Genomic DNA, 27,693 nt, shown 5'->3' on the forward strand with positions numbered 1-27,693 from the left:
ATCATCAAAAAAAAATAATATGGCTGCTCAACAACCAATTGCACAAATAATGCTTGACCATGGCATTATCTTTGAATGTTTCCCCTCCTAAAGCTTCTTTTAGCAATCTAACATGTGGAAATCACATCTAACATGTGATTGAGCTAGAGCATGTGGAAATCACATGTTTACATGTGATTTCCACATGTACATGCTACATACATGCATGCTACAACAGACATACATGCTACTGCTGTATGCTGCTGTGCGTTGTCATAGAGTAGAATGTTGTGAATCAGATTCTTGCTTTTTGTTGCAATAAGCAGCCATACTGTCATCCAACAGCTGAAGTTAGTATGCTGCATTTAGTCATTCATTTCATTCAGTCATGCAGAAAATCAATCAGCAGCATACCTTTTGAGTGCCAAAAAACTGACAAGCATCTCTTGTTCATGCGGTGCCCTCTCCCCAATTTTCCATCACTCCATATTTGTTCTCTTCCTTTCTGGGGTGTAATGGTGAACCCACATTTCATCACACGTCATAAACACGATCCAAAAATGCCTCTTTTTTTCGTCAATCAATGCAGAACCCACTGAACAATGTCTTTTCGGACATTACTCTGTGCTTCAGTAAGAACTATGGAATTCACCTCACTGACATTTTGCTCTATCAAACACTTTTTTCCAACATTGTATGCACATTCCCTAACACCTATGCCTGTGATGCAATTTCAGCAACAATTATGCAGCAGTCACCTTTCACAAGGTCACAAATGGCCTGAATGTTGACATTCATTGATGCTGGTCCGCCAACAATGTTCATGACTTTAGTTCTTCCCTGCATCATATCATGGCCACTTCAAAATTATTTCACCCAATTACACTTGGGTTTTTGACAAAGTAGCATCTCCGAACTGTGCGTGGAGTCAAATCAGAATTTCAGAGGATTTGACAACTTCAATCGAAGAAATCAGCTAATTCACTGTGCAATGGACAATGGTACCTCCTGCACAGAAATTCTGCTACTGACATGGGAATGCAACCTATGGGTGTGGAAGGCTGGTTGCTCCCCTCCACACATGTTTAACTAACTACCAGCAGCATCCCATCATATTTTCACTGCTCTTTCTCTAACCGCACAGCAAAATTCCGGTTTATATTTGAATGTCCCTTGTATTTTGAAGTAAAACACAGAGGTTAAGAAGTTAACAGAGCTCTAACAATTTCAATTTGATAATTAACCTTTAAATTTAATATCTACATGGTAACAAGGTCTTAATAATGGAAAACTAAACAATACAGTTCAAGAAAAGCAAACTTAATACACAGCAAACAATCATGAATAGTAAAAGCTAAAATTATTACGATAAAGTTAATACAGGTGAAAACACAATAACAAAGCCATACCTCTTCATCTATTTTAGCTTTATCTTGACGATTAGGAAGGACAGTTCCAGGCCGTTTTTGTCTACAATCCTTAGCAATGTGTCCTGCGCCTCCACAACTAGAGCAAACTATACTGTTGGTCACATTCGGTTTATCTGGACACTGAAACAAATTTGTAATTAAAACAATTGACATTTATTGCTTAATAAGAATCAGTAGCCATTTATAATTTATAATATAATTATTTCTAATTCAGGGATAAATTTTCATTTAATTTCACAGTTACATGTTACACATTTAGTAATACGTAACAATGTTGAGTATTAAAACTGCTATTTCATTGTAGATAAGAATATGCATTTAATATAACACTTCATATATTTTCCATTTACTAAGATCTGTTTAAAAATATGTACAATTTACATATTGTACATTATACAGCCTAATGTTTGTTTACATTCTTAGTATCTATACAGTGTTGTTTTTTTTTTGTTTTTTTGTGTAGTTTGTTTGTTTTATGTGCTGTGATTTCCTGGTTTTTTCTTGGTTTGTGTTTTATTTTTTTGGTTATTGTTTTTCTTGGTTTTTGAAGGTGCTTTTTCACTATTTATTTGATTCAATTTACATAATATTTACTGCCATGTAATATACTGCTAGTGGCCTCTGAATATAGGTTATGTAACTCAACATTTACCATTAGTGTGAATTTAATTTTTTTAAATTATTGTCTAACTTATAAACTGGGATTTTTACAATCCACAAGGATCTACATTCCAATTAGTACGTCTGGATAACGATAATTCAAAAGTATATGAACAATTCGCATATTTTACTTCATGGTAATGTTGATATGTCATGGTTGATATGTCTCTATTATCAGATCCTGTATATTATATTGTGTGCATGAAGAAGGTTTAGCACTCTGATAAGGGGCTTCAGTATGTGAGTAAGGGTAAGAGATGGTTTCACTCGGTATGCATGGGTATTCTGATGGTGATTATAGCAGGTTTCCAGCTGATAGCATGATTAAATGGCTCTGTAACAGAGCTGATTGAATTCAATTTACACCCTATCAATAATATAATGAATAAATTTGAAGATATCTCCTCACAAATGTCACTTGTGTTATCCAAACTTAATGGACTGGCTACCATGTCTTCTGATGTAGCTACTATAAAAAACAAGTTAGTCTCTGTAAATGACAAGTTATCTAATCTTGAACCTTGAATCACTGGATTAGAAGAGCATATTAGATACTTAGAGAACAAGATGAAGGTCTTGAATGGATGTAAAGGATGATACTGCTAATGTTGAGTCCACCGTGGAACAGATATTTGATTCTCAGCGCCATTCCCATAACATTATTTACAATTTGCTTAATGCAGCAGCAAAATGCTTGCTACTAGAATTGATCATGACAACAATCTAATCTTGTTACTGGTTGGATCCTTCTGTATCTCTGGTCTAGATGCTACCTTCAGGTGTTTCCGCATTGGTAGGCCCTCAGCTAACAAACATAGACCTGTTAAAGTTGTCTTTTAAAATCAAAGTATTGTCATGGAATTTTCTAAGAATTATGATCCAACTCTCTTGAATATGCTAGATTCCTTGTTCAGCATTAGATCACCTTTTCAAGAGATCATACACTTGCCAAGAAAAAGCGCCTGAATGATTTACTATCTTCTTTGAGGCAGAAATTTGAAAGTGGGGAGAGTGATCTCTCAATCAGATTTGTGAATTACGTGCCTAAAATAGTCAAGAAGACTTCAAAAAACAACTGACTCTCTGATACTGCAGTCTACATGTCTACTACTACAATGTCAATGGGGTTCAGACCAAACTTAAAGAACTTCAAAAAGCCATCTCTGCATGTGTGCGTGATGTATTGGCTCTTGGAGAGATAAATCTAACTCGTGATATAAATGAATTTGAGTTGTGGTTGTCTGGTTTTGATGTCTTTAGGATAGACAGATCTCTAATCTTTAGTTCTAAGAGTAGTGGTGGTGGAGCGTTCTCATTTCCTCATTATCTATGTTAAATGCTCGAGTTATTAAAACTTCTGCTCTAGATATTGAATCTATTTTTGTATAAGTTTTGTTACCTTGTTACAAACTCAACTCCTACTTTAATTTGTGGCACATATATATCACCTCAATAACCAGCTGATGTATATGATGGTTTTTGTGGTGCTGTTGATGAAGAAATATATACCTGCACAGCATTGGTTCTGTACTTTTTATCGATGACTTCAATCTACCTGAAGTTGATTGGATTGCACCTACACTTACTCCTACGAGTGGCAGATCAGGAGCCATCATATGACTTTTACTTTTGAGTTATCTCAAATTAGTAAATAACATAATGTTGCCCTTGATTTGGAATTCAGCTCAAACACTACTTTGTACTTTACCTGCTCTGGATCCTGTTCTTCCTGAAGAACCTGCTCACCCTACAATCTAGTGTGACCTTTTACTCCCTAAATGCTCAGCTTGCTGTACTTGATTTTAGTCATGATGTCGACAAGATTTTCAGCACATTGCGTTATCAGCTTGGCCCTGTTTTGTCCCATATAACCAATGTTTTGGAATATCTTAATCGCTTAATCACCTGCTAGTTTTAGTCATGCTTGTATATGTCATTTAATGTATATACAAATAGTTGTATACATATGCACAACTACCATTTTAAATACATCTGTAGCGCTTGACTTGAGCTGTTTAAATTTTTTGTTTGTCTCAACTTTCATTTAACATCGTTTTAATTTTATCATTCACTGCTTGTATTTGATGATCTTTAGACACCTTTATTTAATATTGTTATTGATCAGTTATCGTTATTTACAAATCTTCTCTAAAAATACAACAATGAATGTAGTCGATTGTCAGTCATGTTAGGCATAATATAAGCTCAATCTTGTCTTAAAATCATGTGCATTTCTTTGAACAACCAGACCTGAAATCTCTTTGCCAAAGATAATTTACACAGTCAACAATTTCAAAAATATAGGTTTATTAATGAAAACTGTACATGGTTGCCAATTTATAAGAATACTGACAGCTGTTCGAGGGTATGAACTGAGCCTGTAAACCTTCAAATCTGCCATCCAATTCTCCATTCTTGAAATACGTATCACTTATACAATCATTAGACCATTTTTAGCCCAAAAATGTAGCTATATTGTGTTTGGAACCAGAACTTCCAATCACACTTTTCTTTTGCAGTTATGAATAACACTGTAAACTGATAAGGCAGTAAGAGTGTGTTTAGATGAATTTATCTTCAATACAGTTCTTGGTATGATACAAATGAAAAAAAATTGACTTTTTTTAATTGATATTTCCAGGTTAAAATATTCAGTACTATTTAATTCATTAGAGTTGTGAAATATAATAATGACCTAGAATGTTATTTTTTTAATTAATCTACAGTACTTTCAAATATCATAATCTAATTAAGATTATAATTTTTATGCTATATATTGGGCACTTTTATTATAACTGACTTTTCAGCTATGTTGCAAAATGTTGACTTTGTGACTTACTGTAGGTCAATCAGGTTCTGAGGTACACATATCATCTTGACTTTTCATTTTATTAATAAATTACTCACAGTATTTAAATTCATTTTAAATAATTCACATATAAATTATTTTATATATAGATGACTACTTAGATATCATTTGAATTCCTAAATGAAAAAAAATTATAAACAATAAATTCCTAAATAAATATTCCTAACAAATGTATACGGAATTTTATACATTTAAAATAATTATTAAGTTAATGAAACTTGTCTTGTGTTTTGTAACATATAGGTAAAAAATAATGAGATTTTACAAATTAGAATCAAAAGAGCTAGTTTGTGTAAAAACTAGAAAGCCAAATTAAAAAACATTACCTTTTTCATTTTCATCATGATATGTCATAAAAAATTAGTAAAATTAAAAGTTCACTTTAATTATCAACCAATAAAGTAAAAAAGAGTACAAAAGGTGGTAAACAATTTGTTTCAAAATTTCATGGAAAATTTTATTTTATTTTATTTTAAAACCATAGTGGACTTACTTTCTGTGCCTATACTAGCTTACATATTTACTATTAGGATGACATACATGCGAAGAAGGGCATCGATGCTTTCTTCAGTGTTCGTAGTCATTCATCCCAACTGGGGGTTGAATTACCGCACCATGCGTATTCTTTACAAAGGTATCTGTGAGGCCATAATGTTGTATGCTGCGCCCATCTGGGCTCATCGTCTGCAATTCCAATGTTATAGGGACATTCTTTTACAAGCCCAGCGTCTTCTTTTGTTGGCTGTTGTCAGTGGCTGTAGGACTGTTTCACAAGAGGCAGTCACTGTGATTACTGGCATGAAACCCCTTGATATTTTGGTTACAAAGCGTAGCCAGGAGTATATCTCAAAGAAGGGAGGCCTTCTAACGTCAGGGCGTATGCAGGAAGGAAACTGAAGATCAAGGTTTTGACTCTTGGCAAGCTAGATGGAACGATTCTTCCACGCATGGTATCTTTTCAAATGTTAGGGAGTTGCGTGCTATTAGCTGGGTTTCCCCTAATCTGCATATTACTCAATTTCTTTCAGAACATGGTGCTTTTAGGGATAGTTTGGCTAGGTTTAGGTTGGTTGACTCCGGCTTGTGCCCGGAATGTAGGGTTGATGACACGGTGGACCATGTCCTGTATGTCTGTCCGAGGTACAAAGCTGAGCATACCAGAGTTAATAGGGAACTTGAGAGAGTGAACTCCTTCTTTGATCTGCGGGTCAACTGGAGCACTTGCAGAGACTGGACAATTGTGGTTGGCTTCCTGAAATTCCTCGCCCAATGTAGAGGGCGGCTGAGGGAATTTAGTAGAGTAGGAACCTGGGTGGCTAAGGTCTGCCTGGACAGTTTGATTAACTGAAGGTAGGCGCTTCAGCAGCGAGCCACAGTTAGTTAGATAAGAGGTGTCAATGATAGTTAAAGCTGTCGGTGGAATGGGGACTGCACTGCCGATGGGCATGGGATGCCATGCAGCCATGAGGTGTAGCGGCATCTTGACGACGGTTTATGGTGGTGAATGTCACATGGGACTCTGCAATGAAGCTGAGTGGGAGTAGGCGATCAATCCACCTCTCCCTGGTAGACCAGACCTAGGTCCTCCCTGGTTCGTAATTAACCTAAGTCAGGGGTTATTTCAAGCGTAAGCTGAGTTTCACTAAGGGAACTAAGTCTAAATTTTATTGTTGCGATCAACATGTTTGGTGGTATGTTGTGTTTGTTTTGCCTCAAATTACAAGACATTCACAAAATTGGCACATAATAAGTAGAGCTAGGTGCAGGGTTCGTGCTTCTGCGAGCTCAGTTAGCTAGTTCAGAGGGAGACAATGTAGGACATTCAAGATGTCCGGACGAGGCCTACAGTGAAGGCAATAAGCTGAGTTATTAAATCACAGATGCAAATGTCTACCAAGGCATTTGCATCGGTGGCATCCCAACAAGGCCAGGCTTATTACTATGAGATGTAAAAAGTCAAAGGGCGATAAGACGACTCCTGTTAAAACCCAACGGGTGTGGCGACCAGAACGTCACTAAGCGGTTGTCTTTCCCTATGGGGTTGGAATATAGTGTCACTGTGTATGATTTATACTGTGAAGTTGAGATGTTTCAAATAATTTACTGGCCTGCTAATTGTGAAATGCAGTCTGCAATTTGATTTTTGACCGCAAGGAACATGTCGGCAGTGGACATTCATCATCAGGTATGTAAGGTTTACAAACTTAATTCAATGAGCGATAGCAAAGTGCGTAAATAGCTAAGACTAATCAAGGACAGGCAGGACAATGTGTACGATGAACCACAATTGGGCCAACCTTCTGTAATCACTGATGATTCCATGGTGGCATAGTTGACGTAAAAATTTGTGAAGACCAGAAGATTCATGGTTTTCACTTTGTCAGTAATATTCCTGTAAGTTTCAAGGTTATAAAAAATCAAGGTTTCTGAAATCTTGCAGTTCAAAACCTATGCTCATGATGGATTCCCAGGGTGCTTTCTGAAGAAAAAAAGGAGAATGGCTAGTGCTTTAACATTTTTGATCCGAAACAGTGAGGAAGGGGATGAACTTTTAGACCACTTTGTCATACAACCAAGCAGGAAATTCCTAACTCAATCACATCTTGAGTTAGGAATTATTAGCTGTAGTAAGTTGGCCAGCTAATATGAGAATTGGGTCATGTTACTTCTTATGCTTCAGTAACATCTTTCAGTGAAAACATCTGAGGCCAAAAAGAATAACATCAGCCAAATTTGCCCTGTTTAACAATTATACCATAGAATTTAATTTAATGATAATCAGAAATAAAATTATATATTAATAAGCGCTATTTTACTTTTAGCAAATTTGTACTTATGATTGAAGTAATAACAGGAGTTAAAAAAGTGACAACCTTATGGAAGAAGAATTTTTCTTCTTTTGTTGCATGTTTAATTGAGATAAAATGGGTTACACAATACAGCAGAGAATATTTATTGTCTTCCAATACGTTAGATGTGTCCAACAGGTCCTCTATCAAGTGGCTGTACAAAAAGTTCCCAGAGTCAGGTAATGTGGCAGTTTCAGCCAAAAAAGGTCAACCAAAAGTGCTAACACCAGAAAAGTTGATCGATGTGCAAGCTGCATATTCCTTTAGTCCCAAGAAGTATGTGCGATGCCTATCTGCTAGCCAGTCTGGTCTCTCCGTTGGTAGTTCCCATATGGTATTATACAAGTTTATAAAAATGTATCTGTACAGAATTTGTATTGTTCACTAGTTGTTAGTTACCTGCAGACACTGGAAAACATGTAGCTTCTGTCAGTGGTTCATGTAATGCCAGATGGGGAATAATCATGAGTAGGTTTTGTCTGATGAGACATGGTTCCACCTTGATGGATACACAAATTCACAAAATTCACGCACTTGATGTATGAAAAATTCACATCAGTGGTACAAGTCTCCACTGCACAGACAAAAAGTGGGTGTTTGATATGCAATGTCATGAAAGCAAATCTTCATAACATTCTTTCATGGCATAGTGAACAGTCAGCACTACGTATGTAAATGCAACAATTTGCAATCACTGTGGTGCCACAATTTGTAAATATTATATCTACAGACTGGCTAGAGTACATGTGGTTTCAACAGGACAATGCTATGGCTCATACAGCCCACAATGCTATGACTTTCTTGGATTAGTGTTTTCTTGGACAAGTGTTTTGAAGGGGTTGTGGCCTCTTCTTATGGTGATTCCTCAAGGATGCTGTTTATAAAAGTCATCTTTTATAAAATAAAAGATATAAAATTATATAACACGAAATTGTATAAATTCCTGAATTGTATAACATGTTTTTAAGGGCATGCAACATTATAGTCAATTATGTGAATTGCATAATGGAGACCACTTTTCTAAAGAACAACTATTCTAATTTACTCATTTTCCCATAAGGTTGAATCAGTTTTTGAACACCCTTTATAAGTTTAAAGTAAAAAAAAAAAAAAATTGCCTAATACCATCCAAGATTTATGTTCAGAAGAACCACAATTAGAACATCGAGGACCATCATTCTCACGCAATGTTCCATTCAAAAGTGCCAATTCACGTAGTTGCATTCTTCTTAAATCATTCTGTCCTTCAGGTACTTCTACACCTTGACGTATAATCTCCTTAATCTTAAAATAAAAGAAAACTTACTATTAGTCATCATTAATATCAAAACTATCTTTTCATACTACTTTTTTGTGTGCATCTTTATGAACATACACTTTACCACTACCACTAATTTCAATAACTGTTTGTATCAGTTATTGAATAAGAAGTACACACTAAGTAAAGTAGATCAATCTTTTAGGTTTAATCATAATACATGTCTACTTGATAAACGTATACAACTATTTATCATGTCTAATTTCATAAAGTTATTATTTTAATATTAACTACAATAGTAGCTTATAATTACTACAGAATGACAGTTTTTATGTCAGAAAACTATTTATGGTAATCATCCATGTAAAATATTTTTATAAAAAAAAAAAGAAGTCTTAAATAAATATTTAAGAATGTCCTAATGAGTATGATTACTTACAAACCTGATACTGCTCTTGTTATTTAAAATAACAACAAACATGTATTAAAAAAAATAAATCATATGAACACCAATCACGTTCAAATATAAACTGAAAGAACCAGTTATTTAATAAATCTAGTTGCTAAATTAGTTAATAAATAGAACCCAACATAATTTTGCCAGTTTGTGTAAATCATAACTTTACACCATATTTGATGGTTTATTTGTTTACAATTTTTCCTTTGAATTATAAATACAACATTTTTTCATGCAAATTTATTATTACTGTTAATCTGTAGAATTTTTAATGGTCTCAATGTTTTATGTATTTATTGACTATTAAATGTTTCGCAACACTTATGATTTTTTTTATAATCATTGAAATGTTCTGAAAACTTAATTTTAAATGATTTATTAATTCCATTGCTGTCTAATTAGATTTTACTTTTAAAAATCTCATAAATTATATCAATTTTTGTTTTTTGGGAGGAGTTATTCTTATCTACTGCTTTATTTATAAGCCAATATATGATTTTTCTTTTTCATGTGTTACCTGTCTTTTCTTATCACACTTGGAGGTTTTACATGAATGTATTTTTAGGTGACAATTTGTTAACAAGACATCCCCATATATTTACTTTGGAAAAGTTATTAAGAGCGTGTACAGAGATAAAAGGTGTAAACCCACCAGGTTAGTCTATTGGTGAACACGTCTTTGCAAATCAGCTGATTTGGAAGTCAAGAGTTCTAGCGTTCAAGTCCTAGTAAAGGCAGTTAGTTACTTTTATACGAATTGTATAAAACCACCAGTGTTCTTTGGTGGTTGGGTTTTAATTAATCACACACCTCAGGAATGGTCGAATTAAGACTGTACAAGACTACACTCCATTTACACTCATACATATCATCCTCATTCATCCTCCGAGGTAATACCAAAACAGTAATTCCCAAAGGCTAGCTAAACAGGAAAAAGAAAGAGATGAAAGGTGGAAAGAGTTGTGGTCCTGATGAACAGTCCATTGAAGTGATTAAGACAGTTGACATGGTTAAGCCCTGGGGGCAATGCTAGATGCATTTAACTTCAAGTTTGAGTATAATCATATCCTTGGAAGCTGGAAAAGAGCCATGCTAACAACAATCAAGAAAGTAGGGTGTCCGAATAACTGGCAATATATACTCGTGTTGGCTGGAGAGCTTCAGAAAACTCTTTGGGAAACTGATAGTGACATGACTAAATGAAGAATTAACTATTCAAGGAGGTTTCAGTGAAAACTGATATAGCTTTAGGACTGAGCTGTTTGTAGTTGATGCGGTGATAGGAGTTATTCGGATAGCAGATGAAGCGGCTGCTGGTGGTTGAAGGGCAGCATGATAATGTTTTTGAATATTTGAACATGTTCAATAGCCTACTGTGAGGGTTATCTTCTGGGAACTACCCATCAGGGCATTAGCCTCTACCTCAGTAGGACAATCCAGGTATACCTTAGTGATAGATGGGCTGTTGAATCTTCAACCAACAGTGCCAAGAATTCCCATGAGCTGTGGTATGTCACAAGGTTCTGTCATAGGAACTACATTGTGGAACATGATCTCTGATTATCTATTTAGGTTTATTCTGCAAGAAGGGGTGCGCTCAATTACTTTTACCAATGACCTTGCTTTATTTGTAGTTGGAAGGAATCAGGAGGAGATCACGGCAAAACAAAACATCTATAGAGCTAGTTAGCGGTGGATGACTGATGAAATGGCCTGGAGCTGGGAGCAGAGAAGACCCAGGTGATGTACCTTGCAGGAAGAGATAGTCAACTCCGATAGATATTTATGAAAAAACTTGGATATCCCCACACTTAAAAGTTTAACTATCCAGGGTATCTTCATAGGAGGCACAGCTTTCAAAGCCACATTTCCTAAACTACAGAAAGAACAGAGGGGTTTCCAGCTTTAAGTTGGCTAATGGCAAATGTAAGCCATGTGCATAAAAAAAAGGTGTTTGCAAATGAGGCATAATCCATATTACTTTATGGAGTATCGGTATGGAAAAAAAGCCTTAAAAAACCAAAAAAGGATTGACAATGATGTAGAGGCTGCAATGCCAGATTGCCTTGAGAGTTGCCAGTTGCTACAGAATGGTTTCTGCCAAAGCAGCAACTTTCTAACTGAGCTTTTATGGCATTGAAGCAATGTGAGCATTGGAGGGGAGCCTAATAAGGGAATATAGATGTATGCCTGACAGAAAGATAGCAAAAGCAGTTGGTAAATGCACGATTGCCCTAGGTTAGAAGAAATGGGGGAGTTAAATTTTTAAATGACCCAGTTTTAAAACGGGTCACGGAAGTTTTATTCCTATATATTTAAAAGGGAGAAGCATTCATCAGATGCATGAATTTGCAGTCTGCAGTGTGATTTGGTAGAGCAGATAACATTTAATAGTGTCCACTGGCATCATTTTAGAAAGGTGCTCAGCTGAATACCTGTAGATAAAATTGTTCCTAAAATGCTGGAAAGAAAAGAGAACTGGTTGGTAGTACAGAAAATGGTGACAATCATCAAAAGAAAGAAGGTAAAAGAAGTACAGGAATAGGGCAGTTTGAAAGACAATCAATAGGTGCCTCTGTTTGTGGAGGTAGCTGCTAATAAAAAATGCCTGCAGGACTCCAAGGGGATGTAATATGATGTTACACCTGGTCATAGACCTTGCACACATGAGAGAGGCAAATTTTTGAAGGTCAGGCATTATATTGTAAGGTAGGAGTGGTTAACTTGTGCCATCCTGACACTACAACCTGTTCTGGAAGGTTGTGTCTGTCACAAATTTCCCTTCCACCACCAAATAAAAAGGGAGGGATTGCAAACATTTATACACAAGAAATCTAGATGATGAGTATTATAAAACACAATTTTCATTTCATTAACACATGCTAACATAATTAAACCACATGAAAACTGAAAAAATTTAGGCCAATGATTTATAATATTAAACTGCAATAGATAATTGCAGCCATCTTTTGACTGAGTTAAAACCTCAATAAATATGAAGTCAGAAAAAATGCTGACTGGAGTAATATTTATCAAAATTTTAAATAATGAAGGAAAGTAACCAGGAAATTCATTTCAATATAAAAAAAAATTCCCAGTAAAAATTAGAGACAAATTTTTGAAAATGAAAAGTTATCATGATAATACATTCAGTATTTGAATTATAATGGTGAGTAAGAGGATAAATAAAGAAAAATTTTCTTGAAAATAACAAATAAATATTTTTTAATTATAATGTAATTTAAATTTCTTAATCATACATATGTTCATTACTTCTAGATGACCCTTTTATTATATTCATTTCAAACTTAAAATGCTTATAAGTTATTTTTAGACCATGTTAATTAATATTAAAATATAACTAGGTATTTATTTACAGATCCACCAAAAAGTTTACCATGAGATGCAAACCTCTCAAAACCAAACCGATATTAACATGACATAAGTATATACAATTTAAATGAAACTTATGATGAAAAACAAAGCAAAGCTTCAAACTATTTAAAGCTTCCTTTAAATAGTTTAGTCAATAAAAATGTATCAAGGGCACCACTGGACATCAATATATAAATAAAATTTATGAAAATTGCCTAACATTCTCTAATGTAAGAAAGCATAAATATGTGATTCACTGTACCTTGTCAACAGCTTTCTTCACGCATTCAGGATTATTGGCAGTAACATATGCATGTAAAGGTTCATCTTCACCAGGTAATGGTTGTCCATCTTTACGTCCTACTTTTCCCTCTTTCACAGAACCTTTGCCTCTAATAATAATTTTTGCTCCTGTATCCCTTTCCATAGCTGAAACAATTTCAGAAAAAATTAAAATAATGTACACATTTTGCACATTATTTTGTACACCTTAATTTATTTTTGCAATAACAATTATTCACATTTATTCAGAGGTTACCCTTTTTAAAACTTATTTGAAGAAATTTCAGCATTTACAAAACTTGCGTTACACTATCTATTAAATTTAAAAACACTAAATTCGATCTTGATGTGATAACATAATTTTTATTTACAGTAAATACTCTAGTCAACACAAAATTTCTATCTAACATGTTACACAACTTTTCTCACTGTAATTTGGGTGCTGATTTCAAACATGCTATTGAAATTGTTACCACATAAAGATATTACATAAATCATAAATTTGTGAATTTTTTTTAATAATAAACTTATTTTTATCAACTACTGGTTACAATTAAGAATAAGAATAGTTTCTGTATTTTTACTTTTAAATGATATGCATAATACATGGTTAATAAAGAAAAAAACAAATAAATATACACTGTATCATATGAAGTAAACACATACAAACATGAAGATATTTTCATCAATTCTTTATAATGCAAAAGTAATTTTTTTAGTTTTATTTGACACAACATGGCTTCTGCAAAAGTTCATGGATTTCAAATCATCCTGAGAATTTCTGTTGTCTGAGGTAAATTTACACCTAAATCTCAAAGAAATACTATATCTGAATTGATAAAAACTGCTTATCACTTTTATCTTGATTGTGCACTCAGGAATCAAGATAAAATCTGGGCGCCTAATGTTATTTCCATATCATGCTCAGTAACTCTAACTGAATGGTTGAGGGGGAAATGACAAGTTATGCCATTTACTGTACCGGTAGTTTGGCGTAAACCTAAGGACCACTTCACCAACTGCTATTTTTTAATAACAAACATATCTAATCCGACACTGCTAGAAGAACACTCTGAAAATGAAGCAGATCATGTAGAGGTTGTTGCAAAATTTCTTCCTGTATCTGATGAGATCTCCTCATTTAATTCAACATGTATTTAATGATTTAGTTCGAGATTTAAAGTTGTCAAAGCAGCTAGCTGAACTTTGGGGGTCTAGACGGAAGGTTAAAAAAAGATGGTGGAAAAACAATGGTTACTATGTTTAGAACACAAAATAAAACTCTCTCAACTTATTTTACTATGAAAAATTCATTGTGTGTTTGTACTGATGTCATTGGCCTGATGAAAGAGCTTGGAATTCAGCATATTCCTGAAGAATGGTGTCTTTTTATTGACTCCTAAAGTCAGCATGAAAGCAGTTTTAATGTGTAACTGTAACAAACAGCCATCCATTCAATTAGCCCATGCTATTGACATGAAAGAAATGTATGAAATTATGACATCAACATCAGAAGCAATAAAATACAAAGAGCATATGTGGCAAGTTTGCAGTGATCTGAAAGTTGTTGCATTACTTCTCAATTTATAAGGCAGGTTTAAAAAATATTGTTTTCTTTGTCTTTGGGAAGATGTGATACAAAAAATCACTACCAAGTACAGAACTGGCCACTGTGGCAGAACTTTGTTGCTGGTGCAAAAATGTAAAACATTTATCAATAATTGGGAGTGGTAAAATCATACTACCACTTCACATAAAACTACGACTCATCAAAGAATTTTGTAATGACACTCAACAAAGGTGGACCATGATTTAATCATTTAAAAATAAATTTTCCTGAGTTGAGTGATAGTAAACTAAAGTAGGATACATTTATCAGTCTGCAAATCAAGAAACCACTTAAGAACTCAAGTTTTGACAATAAATTTAGTGAATGTGAACTAGAAGTCTGCATAGAAGTCCTTCAAAGATGGTGGTGGTGGTTTTTTTGGCAACAGAAAAGATGAAACTATATATTTTTGGTTAATAAGCTGTTAGAAAATTACAAACTTTTGGAAGTAAGATTCATTAAAAATTCATTTCCTACACTTCCACCTAGACTTTTTTCCTGAAAATTTGGGCTCTGTCAGCAATCAGCAAGTTTCAATCAGGATATTCTGACCATGCAGCATCGATACCAAAGAAGATGGGAACCTGGAATAATGGGTGACTATTGTTGGTTTTGTTTAGAGAAACCGTTCAAAACATTGTACAAGCAAAAATATTTGTCACCATATTTTAAAAATTAAAGGCAAGACAATTTCATTGATTTAAACTTTTAAAAAACTTTAAACTTTTTTAGTTGATTTAACCCTATTTTAAATGAATATAAATAAATAATATATTTTTTTTAATATTAATTTCACAGTAATATGCATTTATTGGTAAATAAATAATATGTATAAATAGGGGTATCTAAAAAAATGTGACTTAGTACATAAATTCTGATAAAAGTTTTGAATTTAGCACCCCAAAATTAGTTAAAATAACAATGTATGTTTTTTCCAGATACATGAAAAAAATTTTATTACTGATTGATAGATGTTAGGGAATGTGGAATGTGTTACTCAAGCAGTAAAAATATTGGCTTGTTTGTTTTAAATAATGAAAGTTGTAAGTAATGAAAGTTACAAAAATCACAATTAAAAATAAAAATAAATATATATATTTATTATGAATAAAACTAAAATAAACACAAATTGATAAAAGAAACCATTTATCATACACGTCTTTTAAGCTACTTTTCAGCATAATTTCTGTCCAAATTAAGGCACGTGTCATATCTGTAAACAAGTCTTTGAATGAACTTGTCATAAAATTCTGCCACCTGTGAATTAAGCTAGGTAGGTAGTAACACAGTTTTTTCAACTCCTCGTCATTTTCAAAACCCTGCATAACTAACCATCTCTTCATTTTGGGGAAAATGTAATAATCACTGTGAGCTAAATCAGGGCTGTAAGGAGAATGGTAAACAACTTCCATTTGAAACTGTTGATTTGGCATTGAGTGCACACTGCAGTATGTGGATGAACACTGTCATGAAAGAAAAAAAACAATGCTTAACTCAGCATATCATGTCGTAACCTAGCGGTTATGATTCCATACAACACTATTCGTAATATGTGGGAAAAATATTCTATTATTGTGAATTTAGGATTTTGTTGATTTTCACTTCAAGACTTGCAACAAGTTCATTTGTGGCAATTGAGGGTCGACCATTTTTTCTGTTATCAATGTTTGTTTAACCTTCTTGAAGCATATGGCACCATTATCTCATTGCACTATCACTCATGATATTTCCTTCATATACTGCACAAAGTTCATGATGAATTTTAGCAGCTGACAAGTATTTTACATGAAGGAAATGGATGATGTGATATCATGCATTTTACAGTTGCCAGGGTTTTCTATGATAGCAGGCATTCTGAATGAGTTCTGAAGAAGGAACAAACAAGCAAGCAATATTTCCAATAACACTACTAGAATGCACTGAACTGCTATTCAACTTTCCAAAGACAGAATCACTACCTTCACTCCTTCATGCAAGAGGGCAAAAGTGGAAATTAATTTCCAAATAGTGCTCATATATCAATCAAAGTTATAATCATGTTTGTAAAGTAAATATTTGACAAAATTATCAATCATTGACTTAATCAAAAGCTGCGAATGGAAAAGTTTAAACAAAATGCAGTAAAGCTACATCTTTGATATAAGAACGTTTTTCCTTGTTTTCCTGGTTTTTTTTTATTTTACTAGTCAATAATTTTTTCAAATTGCGAACGTAAATATCAGTAAATTAAATAGTCTCTTCCTTGTGCAGGGCTTGGCACCACCCACCCAGTAGTTCCTACCTTTCCTGCAGCTCCTCATGGGTTGTGAGGAGGCATTCCTTAATTTCCTTCTGAGTAATTGGGTTCAATTTAATAAGCTCCTTGAGCCTTTTAACTTTTCTGCAAATCTTGCTGAACACCTTCCTAAAGGCTCTCAATGGTTGTTTTAGATTGGTCGCATGTCTCATTTACCTCCGACCATCACTGTTTTAATATCCAATTAATATGGAAGAACCTCATTCTTCAAGATTAATCGCTGAAGAGGGCCTACAGCCTCTCTCCAGCAATCTAGAGGCTCTTGGTAGGTTTGAGGCTTCCCTATCCTCTCAGTAATTAAGGTGTGAACGCACAAACAGAGTAAAGAAAAAGAAAATAACTTAGATTCTTGTTCAGCACTACTTTTTGGCACAATAAATGTTGTGCTTTGTAAAAATTTGGAATTAATAAAACTTTGACTGAGCTGATAATTTGTGGTTAGAGATAACCAAAATCTTTTCCCTTGTTATCTTTGATAACTGTTCTGGAAAAATATAAACAGCTATTAAACAAAAATATGTATGGTACTTCAATGTACAAAAAAATATTAAACTAAATGTATAAAAAAACTCACAATGTTCCCACTAATTCATCCAAAGTAATATATAGTCAAACTTACATGCATCCACAGACACCATACACGTAATAACACTGTTCAGTATAACAAAAGAAAAACACACAAAACGCAGGAACGAATCACACAATGACATATATCAATTAAATATTATAATTTGTTGTGAAACCAAGCTTTCAATCTCTCTTAAAGAGTATCCCACTGACAAATAGATGTAGAAAGCTCGATGTTCCATTGTTCGTACACGCCGTTCAACATGCGTAACTGATTGAAACTCCGCTAATTAAAGCATGCACTGAACCTTCTGTAGTGTGGTCCACATCTTGACTGACTATGACTGATTACAAATGCATTGGGAGTCAAATGCCAATGTATGCATATTCCGCTGACCTTGAGAGTATACAAAACAAATCTTGGAGATATTTCCTGTCCATTGAGCCTATGTTTAAAAGATTATGACAATTAGTTTTCTAAATATAGGCCATTACATTTGAATACCTTTAACCAGGATGACACCCAGTATAATATTCATGAAAACAAGTAAATGTAAAGAATACTGAAATAATACTAACATCTTTTTATAATAAACTGCAAGAGCAATTTATAGCTTTATCTGATATCATGGCAAGTGCACAGTTCTTAAATGCAAACAGTTAACAGATTTACTAACTAGAAATCATATGTTTAAAATTTATCATACTACTGCAATTAATAATTATAACTCAAAAAGAACAATCAAATCTCCTTTTGTAACTTACATTTTAGAGTATTTCCTCGTGGTCCTATCAACAACCCTACAAAATTAATGTCTGGGTGATCATCCTGAGGAATCATCACTTTATCACTGACTCTGATGATAGGAGGCCTGAAAAAATAGTAAGATATTTCCATGTTCAAACTTTACAAAACAAAAATACATTTTGAAAAAATAGGTTTACGGATTCAATTTAAAATATTCATTTACTACAATAAAAGTTAATTTAAAAAATTACAGTTCGTAGGAAATAATTTATTTTGAAAATTTATTCGGTTAGAAATCATTTTTAAAAAAACAAATTCAAAAGATTTTCATAAAAAAAAAAAAAAATGTTTAATTGTCTATATATTCATTGCCCATATATATATATATACACCCATAAGCTTGATTGTAATACAGTTTTTTCATCATTTCAACTTTGTTCAAACATAAATCTCTCTTTCATGATAGTTTTTGTACACTATTTGTAAGAAAATGAAAGTAGTAAACAAAAACCATCATCAGCATCAGTATCAGCCATTGAAAACTCTGATGTTCTTGATAAACGTTTATATTCATTTAAAAAATGAATATATGTTACAATTACTATACAATTTTGATCATTATAAATGATAATATTTATTTTCACCTCTATGATAGTTCATTATCAATCAAAATCAATGTAAAGTATCTTCTTCATCAAGATCTGTTGGCGATTGAAATACCTCTTTGACTGCTGATAGGTTAATTTATCTACATCTGTTCAGAGAAATATTCTTTTTAACATGTTGTTTTTACACTGAACTTGGATCCCAGCTCTATGCATTACACAAAATGCACTGATGTATTACGTTACATAGTTTTCATAATTTTCAGGGTGACTTAGATTAATTCATCAACACTAGAACAGCGTTGATTTTTCTACATAATCCAATTAGCAAGGACTGCTATAGTCATTTGTCTGTAAACAGATTTCAACAATATGCAGTCAAACTGCTATAATGTTTGTTGTCTATCATCTATGGAAACCTATTACAAAATGTGGCGTAAGCATTAGTATTTTGATATTAACACTTTTTTATCTTGTAGATGTTCCTGAATTTGAGAAAACATGGTCCATGAAGGAATGCTTATCATCTTATCCAGAACATTTTATTATTAGAAATTGCAGTCTTATGTAGCACTAGGTTTTACAAGTTGATAAGTGAATAGGTTAAGTTGTTTAATATTTTTATAATAAGAGGCTCAGCTGATAAATTTTGCACATATATGTGTAGCATAGGAGTGAAAAGAGATACTGGAATGAAATAAAAAATGAAAAAAAGTACAATATATTAGCTACAGAATGCAGTATTTATTTTTCAATATAATTCCCATTTACACTGATACACTTTTCCCAACGTGTGTTAAGACATATGTTTTACTTCATTGAATCTGCAAGAAATGACTTACAAAAGTCATGTTAAATGACCTACAGAATTTTCAACAAATTTATTTTATATGGAAGTACAATATTTTCTTTAACACATCATTGTACGTAGATAAATGCTGTACTTTAATTTTTTGTTATTGGAGGAAAACCTACTTCTACCAATGCGAACTAAATATAAAGTTATAAATATGTACAGTGGCAAACAAATTAATTCAAACACAGTATTTTTAACAGAAAATTTTATTTTTAAAAGAAAAAATGTGTAACAGTCAAACTTACTCAAATTTAATAGCTTATGTGTCCTTTGTTTTTTATTATCTCATTCACTAAGTTAGAACAATCATTTTTTATTTCTACATCTCGAAGCCAAGCCTGTATCACTGAACTAATAAGATCAGTTTTTGTGCTACAATTCATTTTCTCAAGTCTTCTTTTTAATATGGCCCATAAATTTTCAATGGAATCAGAGCACTCGAATGGCGTTAAGAGACAAGAGCACTCAAATTTTTTTTTGTTTTTGAAGTACTCTTTTGCTTTCTTTGAAGTGTGACATGGTGCAAGGTCCTGTTGGAAAATGAGTTCTGTGTTCTTTTGCATAAGTAGGACTATTTTTCTTTGGCCTATGTTAATGTATTGGTTTGATGATTTCATCATTCCATCCACAAGCATAAGAGCTCCCTAGCCCTTCATGTGTGAAACATCCCCAAAACATCTTCTTGGCTGGGTGTTTGGGAACTTGTTGCAAGTGTGCTGGTGTAGTAGTCTTCTCATCTGCTGACTTACAAATGTAGGCTACTCTCTCCCCTTGAACAGAGAAATAAGTCTCGTTTGAAAATATAACTTTTTCCACATCTCAATAGTCCATTCTTTATGTTCCTTTGCCCATTCAAGTCTTTTTGTAACCTGTGTCAGTAACTACTTCTTTTTAGGTTTCCGAGCAATCCTCCCTCCTACTGCTAACAATCTTCTACAAACTGTAACCATTCTAAATTTTGTTGGTTACGAACAATATATATTATGTCATAAAGAAAAAAGTTTCAATATTTTCAAAAGTAGTTAATATTCATTTGGTTTAGCTGATATTAAAAACAGAAAATAGGCAAGATAGTATTATATTATTTTAATAGTTAAATAAATGTAATTAGTTTGATAAGAAATTGTATTACATAACTTTGTTTTTTGATGTATGACATGGTCTGGATAGTCAGATGGTGATGTCATCGTGGGCTGGTGTGAGCATATACATTCTCAGAAAAAAGTGTGTACGTGCATAAATACAAACGGTCGTCTGGTGGGGAAGCCAGACTGACATTCTTTGTTTTCGGGGCTAGTGTGAATTTAGCAGTCATGGAGTGGAGACGTGTTTTGAGTTGGCTCGCACGGAAGTGGTGATGTGTTCTTTGTTCGATGAGACAGGACAGCGAGACTGGGTAAATAGGTGTATTCGATGCGAGGTCATCATTATTTTTAAATGTGCAGGAAAGTATCCTTATGTATATGAAGAGAAAAATTAATGATATGATTCAAAATATATGATTCCATATAATTCTGATATAAATAATATGTTTAACTAATGTTAAAAAAAAATATTTTCTTGTATTGTTAATGTTAATTACTTTATTTTATATATTTTTTTTAAATATGACAGACGAGTAGTGTGGAAATGTGTTTTCTATGACTCCATATATATGATTCAAAATATGATTCCATATAATTTTGACATGCTTAATATGTTCAATTAATGTTAAAAAATTATTTTTCGTATTGTTAATGTTAATTATTTTTTTAATTTTAATAATATACATGTGATCAGACTACATAGCCCTAGTACATCTTTTCGTTGTTCCCCCCTTAATTTGAATTGTTTTGTGATTGAGCTTTTACTTTATATTGATTCACTTGAGCTTTTCAAATTAAATTCTTTTTTTTTAATTTGGAAGTAAGCTTGCAAAACTGTCATATCAGAAACGTAATGTTTCTGATAGTCCCACTGGCTCTCAAGTTATTAAGGTCAGCAGCTGACAATCGTGGATTAATTTTGCTTTTCCCAATTAGTAATCAATCCTGAACAGGCATAGTTTTCTTTTTCCATCTATATTTTCCTTTTTTCTTTGGAAATGGAACCTATTTCCCTAAACCTTTTCAAGATTGTCATTTACAGTACCTAACCCAACACTACACTCACTGGCAAACTGTTCTCGAATCATTTGTATGTGTTGGGGCAGAGCAACAATTTTTGACTGCTTTCGTGGGGATTATATTCATTGTATTAACTAGAAACAAATAACAAACTTATAACAGGAACTCATAAGATCACCAAAAAGTAATTGACAATGAATTATAAGCACATGAAACCACTAATTCTGTTTGATTATAAACTAACAAACCTAAAAACCAAACAGCAAGCAATCCGCCACAGAATGAAAATTCCCTGCAACAAAACAAGATGTCCTTTGTTCATATTAATTTTTTTTTTTGAGTTATTATCATCTTCATTTAGATATTATAAAAGATCATCATATGATTTTGGTGTACAGTATGTTCAGACGCAACTACTGATGATTCACGAAGCTCCTGGTGGTTCACTTGGTTCCATATACACTATTTAAGCCGGCTCAGCACTGGATTCTGGCAGTCTCTGACCATCATTCGAAGACTCATTTGTGTGTGTTACAATTCTACTATTGTTCAGTCAAAATTTTCACTTCATACAGTTAACATGTAAATTACACGTATTCTTCAACAATGTAACATATAAATTAAATAAAATATGTTAATGTCTAATGATCATTATACCTTATGAAAATATATTCTTTAAACATAACTGAACAATGTAATTTATTTTTCACGAAACATGAACAAGCAAGATTAATACACAGTGTTTACGCTAATTGCGTAAAGTTGTTTTATTTTTAATAATGTTTTTGTCATTATTTTTTATCTGCTGTGGTCGCAATGTTTCATAAAAGCAATTTCTATTTAACCACATTAGCTTTAACTGTTTGTTGTTATCTCTCATTTTTAATGTTGTCAAGTTCCTAGAAATATACCTTTTCTTTGTCTGCGGCCACGTCATGTCCTCTGTTCGTTCGTATTCAACAATTTTTATCTGTCTTACGTAACTCTTTTATTGGTCTGCTTACTTATAATATTAATTTTCGATATGTTCTTTCTTACCCAAACTTCCCGTCTATGCTAATTACTTTGTCTTACCAATACCAGCACACTAGCTCTTGTTGTCACACACAAATCAAAACACATAAACACACACACACTCTCGTCAGTTTATTGCCTTCTTTGTTTCCACCTCTTCTCAATATGCCATTATTTCTTCAGTCCAGAATAGACTTTCTTGGTGTGCGGACCTATGGACTCAGTCACTTCTTTACTTTGTACAGTTGCAATTCAGACCAGGCTTCGATGTTCTCTCTCTCTCACTTAATGTTAATACTTTCGTCGTCTTCATACTTTTATAAACGTTGCGGTATATCTCCGTCAAAATATTTTCTAGTTCTACTCGTCAGTTTTTCGTGATTTCACAGTTTTCTATGTTCGTCCAGCCTCGTTTCTTTGTTAATTTATTCTTCAAATTCACTATTTACATCTCTGTGGAAAGTGTTCCAATCACTACAAACTGCCAATTCTAACGACGCCGAATCTTCTCCAGCTGCTTACTACAATTTTCATCGATGCAGAATCTCTCCAAACTCGTTGCTACATATCTGAGATGCTACGTAATAGTCTACCTATAAACCACGTCTCATCCCCGTATTCCTGATACACCACTGCGGGCTACGCTCAGGTTTACTGTATGTATTCATTCACCTTCATTCAAGAGTTCATCTCTTACTAATATTTATGTGTTACAGGCAAGTTCAATTTTCATTACTTATTACGTTAAACAGTTATTTTATCATTAAAAATTTGTGGAACATTCAGTTCATCGTACCTTATGCATTTTCAATTTCAAGTTTAGTTTAAAAACCATTTATTCACTTAAGTACAGTCACGACAGGTGATTTATATAAGGTTGTGTCATCGTTCAGCTGCAACCTATTTTTACGTGCTTAATTAATCTCAATTTGTTGTTATTATAATTAACTCTATCATTTATTCTTGTAACTTGTTAATCGCCGAGATTAATTCTTTGCTACTCATGAACTATATTCATATTACTTCTTCTTATATTAATCTAAAAAAAATTACTCCTAAGTAAAGTTATGTTTTTTGGACTTGTGTAACTCAATATTTTCAAGAAAGTTTTCTCACTCAATAAACTTTATTTTTATGTTTACTTATCACAATTTGATTATTGTTATTAACTCTTTTTGTACTAGAATATTACTCTGTCCCTTTTTCTACACTAAACTAGAATTACATGTATTAATTATTTAATGTTAAGTATGTTGATGTTCTTAATTCAGAAATGGCCAGTGTCAATAATTAAGATTTATTGTAATTTAATTTTCTAAGTTAATGACATTTGTTCATTGCTAATTTTTCAATATTACAGCATTTGTCAGTAATGCAATAGTTTTCCAGACATAATATGTTTATTGATGTTTTGTTTTTCTAAATATATAATTGTTAATTTCATTTAATATTATTATTACTGATATGCTGATTTCATTTGATATTCTTATGTATCATTAAATTATATTAATTTCATAATTTCTTTTTAGTTTTTATGATTTAACATAAGTTCAGTTGTTTTTCTTTCTCATTAAAGTCCAATTTCTTTTGGCAAATATGAACTGTGTTTTTTGTTAACTTTACCCAACACACAGAATAGATACACTTCATCAAGGCGGATTTTATTCTACATATTTTTGGTCCTCCGAGCCAGATTGTTTCGAATAGTATTGTTTTAAAAATATTTTTCACATGTTGAAATTTCATTTCCTGAAGTATCAGTATTAATTTCTTTGACTTTCCAAAATTGTTCAGGTATGTTTGACAGACTTTTATTATCGTTCCATACAAGAAAAGATGCGACATTATTGTTGCCTTTAATGTTGTTAGGAAGACAACCACTAATTATACATCTTAATTTAGTTTCCTGTAAAATAGGATACCTGAAACTACAAATGAATTTCCCAAGAAAGATTAGACTCAAGTAGAATTGAGCTCCAATCAGTAAGTCAATATTATTTACTATATTGCATTTGGGATCTGCTAAAAATATATTATGAGGAAGATTAAGATTAGAAGTGGTAAATTTAGCTGATGGAAGGCAATCAGATATATCAGGAAAAACATCACATATCACCTTGAATGAAAAGTTCTTATATTGAAAGTGTAATGTAACTATTACATTGTATTTGAATTGAGATACCGAGTTATTTATGCCTGAAATGGATAGATGATTTTTATTAAGTTAATTTTCAGGCAAATTTATACACGCAAAGATTTGTCTGGCTACCAGAATCTAATAAGATTCTACATGAATGACAATTACCATATATGTCATTAGTACTACATACAGCTGTTGACAGAATTATATTTTCAACTGATTGATTTTTAAATGAACAATAAGTTACACTTTCAGGCTTATGCCATCTACTTTAGAATGATTAATTTTGTCCATATGAATGAATATTGTGTTTCTTTTCACAAATCTTATGCACACCTTTTGTATAATACTAATTAATAGAAGGCTCTTACATAGACAATTAAAACAATTATTATTTGCCAAAAAGGTTTTACGATCAAAGGACAAATTTAAAAATGTCTTACATTGAAATGTAACGATTTTAATTACAAAATTAACTTTGATTAAAACTGGATTTTGTATAACAACTAACACTATGTCTTCTGTCTTGTTTATTAGGATTTAAATTGAAACGTTTGGTTAAAGATTGACATGTATTTTTATGACGTTGTTCCTTGGCTTCATTATTTGTATTCAACTGCATGTGTTTAATGTGGATGGATAAATATTTTCTAAAAGTCCTCTAGAATTTAGAAATTCTATAAAATCTTTAAAGGTGGAAAATCACTTATTTGACAACCTTTCCTTCCGTAATCTTGAAATATTGTAGTCCTAGTATTTATATATTTTGTTAATAAAAAAACAATTGTTTACATGTTATTCTGTCATATCATTTACAACCTGTAGACTTATTATCTCTGTAAAAACTTGCAACCATAATAAAAGTAAAAGCAATATTTTAAATGTATATAAATCCATTACCATATTTAATTACTGCTAATTAGACAACACATATTTTAATTTTCTACACACAAATTTTACCTAATACTTTAAAAATACATATAAAATCTAATCTAAGAATTAATTTCTTTGATGTTACTAGTAGAACTGTTTTTCTTACCATGCATACTTTACATTCAATAAGGTGTTTAAATATAATCGTCCCTGCAACTTCTTTTTCAGTCTTTCTCTTCCAATTTTCAATATAGAAAACATATTTATAATCTACTAAACTCATTTTTCAAAACGTGCACTATCATAACCTAATTTCAAAGGTCTATTTCCTGTTGTTTTGTTAGAATCCTTTTACTTCAACCCGAAATAACCATATCATATTATTGTAAAGACAGAGTTATCTCTGTTACGAACACGCTTTATAATCATCCACTTCTTCCATAATCTCATATCAATTTAAACATCACGTTTATTCCTGGTAATATTTAAAAGGATAGTTTGGCCATGCTATATTAGCTGTTTTTAATGTATTTAAAGGTAATTTTTCTATTTGGAAAGAGCACCATCTCACAAAATCCATTACCTTTGCACAACCTACCTTCAAGTTTCATAAACAAACACAAAAATCATTCCTTGAAATTTTCACCATACAACTGATAATGGTGGTCAACAAAACAATGATATGGGAATATTAATAATTAACCCTTCTCTAAATCCATGAATTACACTTTCAGCAAGGCAAAAAATGAATTAAAAATATTTGTTCAGTCATTTAGATACCAGTGCTACCTTTATACAAGGGTGAATCAAATATAAACCAAAATTTTTGTTGTCATTGATGCATGGCTAATGGAGAGGGGTGAGGCTTCTCAGTGTTATATGAAGAGATGCATGGAAGGGATCCCACTCTTTGAAAGCCAGCTTACTACTTTTTTCTAATCAGTATCACAATGTCAGAGCAGGAGGTATCAAGTGTTATGCAATGTATAATTATTAAATTTCTCATGGCAGAGGGTGTGAAACCATCCAAAATTTTGAGAAGATTTCATGCACAGTTCGAGGTCAATAATACATTTAAAAAAATTAAGTGTGTGATTGGCAAAAGCAATTTTCGGAAGGACAAGAATTAGTTGAAAGTGAAGGTCACCAACATCACCCAAGTACAAGTGCTACTGCTGAAAGCGTTCTCATGGTTCGTCACCTTATCGAGGACGACAGTCTATTAACAATTGCAGAAGTTGCTTCTGAGACTGGAATAAGCTACAACAGTGCTCAGGTAATCCTTAGTGGCAATCTTGGTTTTAAAAAAGTAAAGCACGAAGGGTTTCTCATCTTCTCATCGAAGGTCAAAAGCTCTATCAGTTAGAAATGTGCCAGCGGTTGTCGAGTTGTTACAAAGCTGAAGGAAAATTTTTTTTTTGCATTGAATCATGACCTGTGATGAAACTTAAGTGCACCATTACACCCCAGAATCAAAACAGGCAAGTATGGAAATGGTGAAAAAAGGGAGAAACTGCACCATTACAGCCAAAACTTGAATCAGCTGGAAAGGTTCTGGTTACAGTATTTTTTGACTTCAAAGGAGTTTTACATGTTGATTTTCTCCATGAATGTCATACAGTGAATTCTGCATACTACTGCTAACTTATGACAACATATGAAAACTCACACATCGTCAAAAAAGATGTCAATCTCCAATCCGAGACGTTATTCTGCTTCAC

The 27,693-nt window shown here is 32.7% G+C and overlaps 1 protein-coding gene across 3 annotated transcripts in view; it reads right to left on the bottom strand.

Annotated features, from left to right (window-relative positions):
* Nucleotides 1-27,693, bottom strand: part of SF1 (splicing factor 1) — a 74,997-nt gene that overhangs the window by 4,311 nt on the left and 42,993 nt on the right. For all 3 annotated transcript variants that reach the window (XM_075354834.1, XM_075354840.1, XM_075354848.1), the window contains 4 exons: nt 18,397-18,503; nt 13,140-13,306; nt 8,913-9,071; nt 1,389-1,529 (listed from right to left, as the gene is read on the bottom strand). In XM_075354834.1, the coding sequence (XP_075210949.1) occupies nt 1,389-1,529; nt 8,913-9,071; nt 13,140-13,306; nt 18,397-18,503 (574 nt within the window). The remainder of the gene's footprint in view (nt 1-1,388; nt 1,530-8,912; nt 9,072-13,139; nt 13,307-18,396; nt 18,504-27,693) is intronic.

The sequence above is a fragment of the Lycorma delicatula genome, chromosome 1, assembly GCF_047948215.1.
Source record: "Lycorma delicatula isolate Av1 chromosome 1, ASM4794821v1, whole genome shotgun sequence".
Lineage (NCBI taxonomy): Eukaryota > Metazoa > Arthropoda > Insecta > Hemiptera > Fulgoridae > Lycorma > Lycorma delicatula.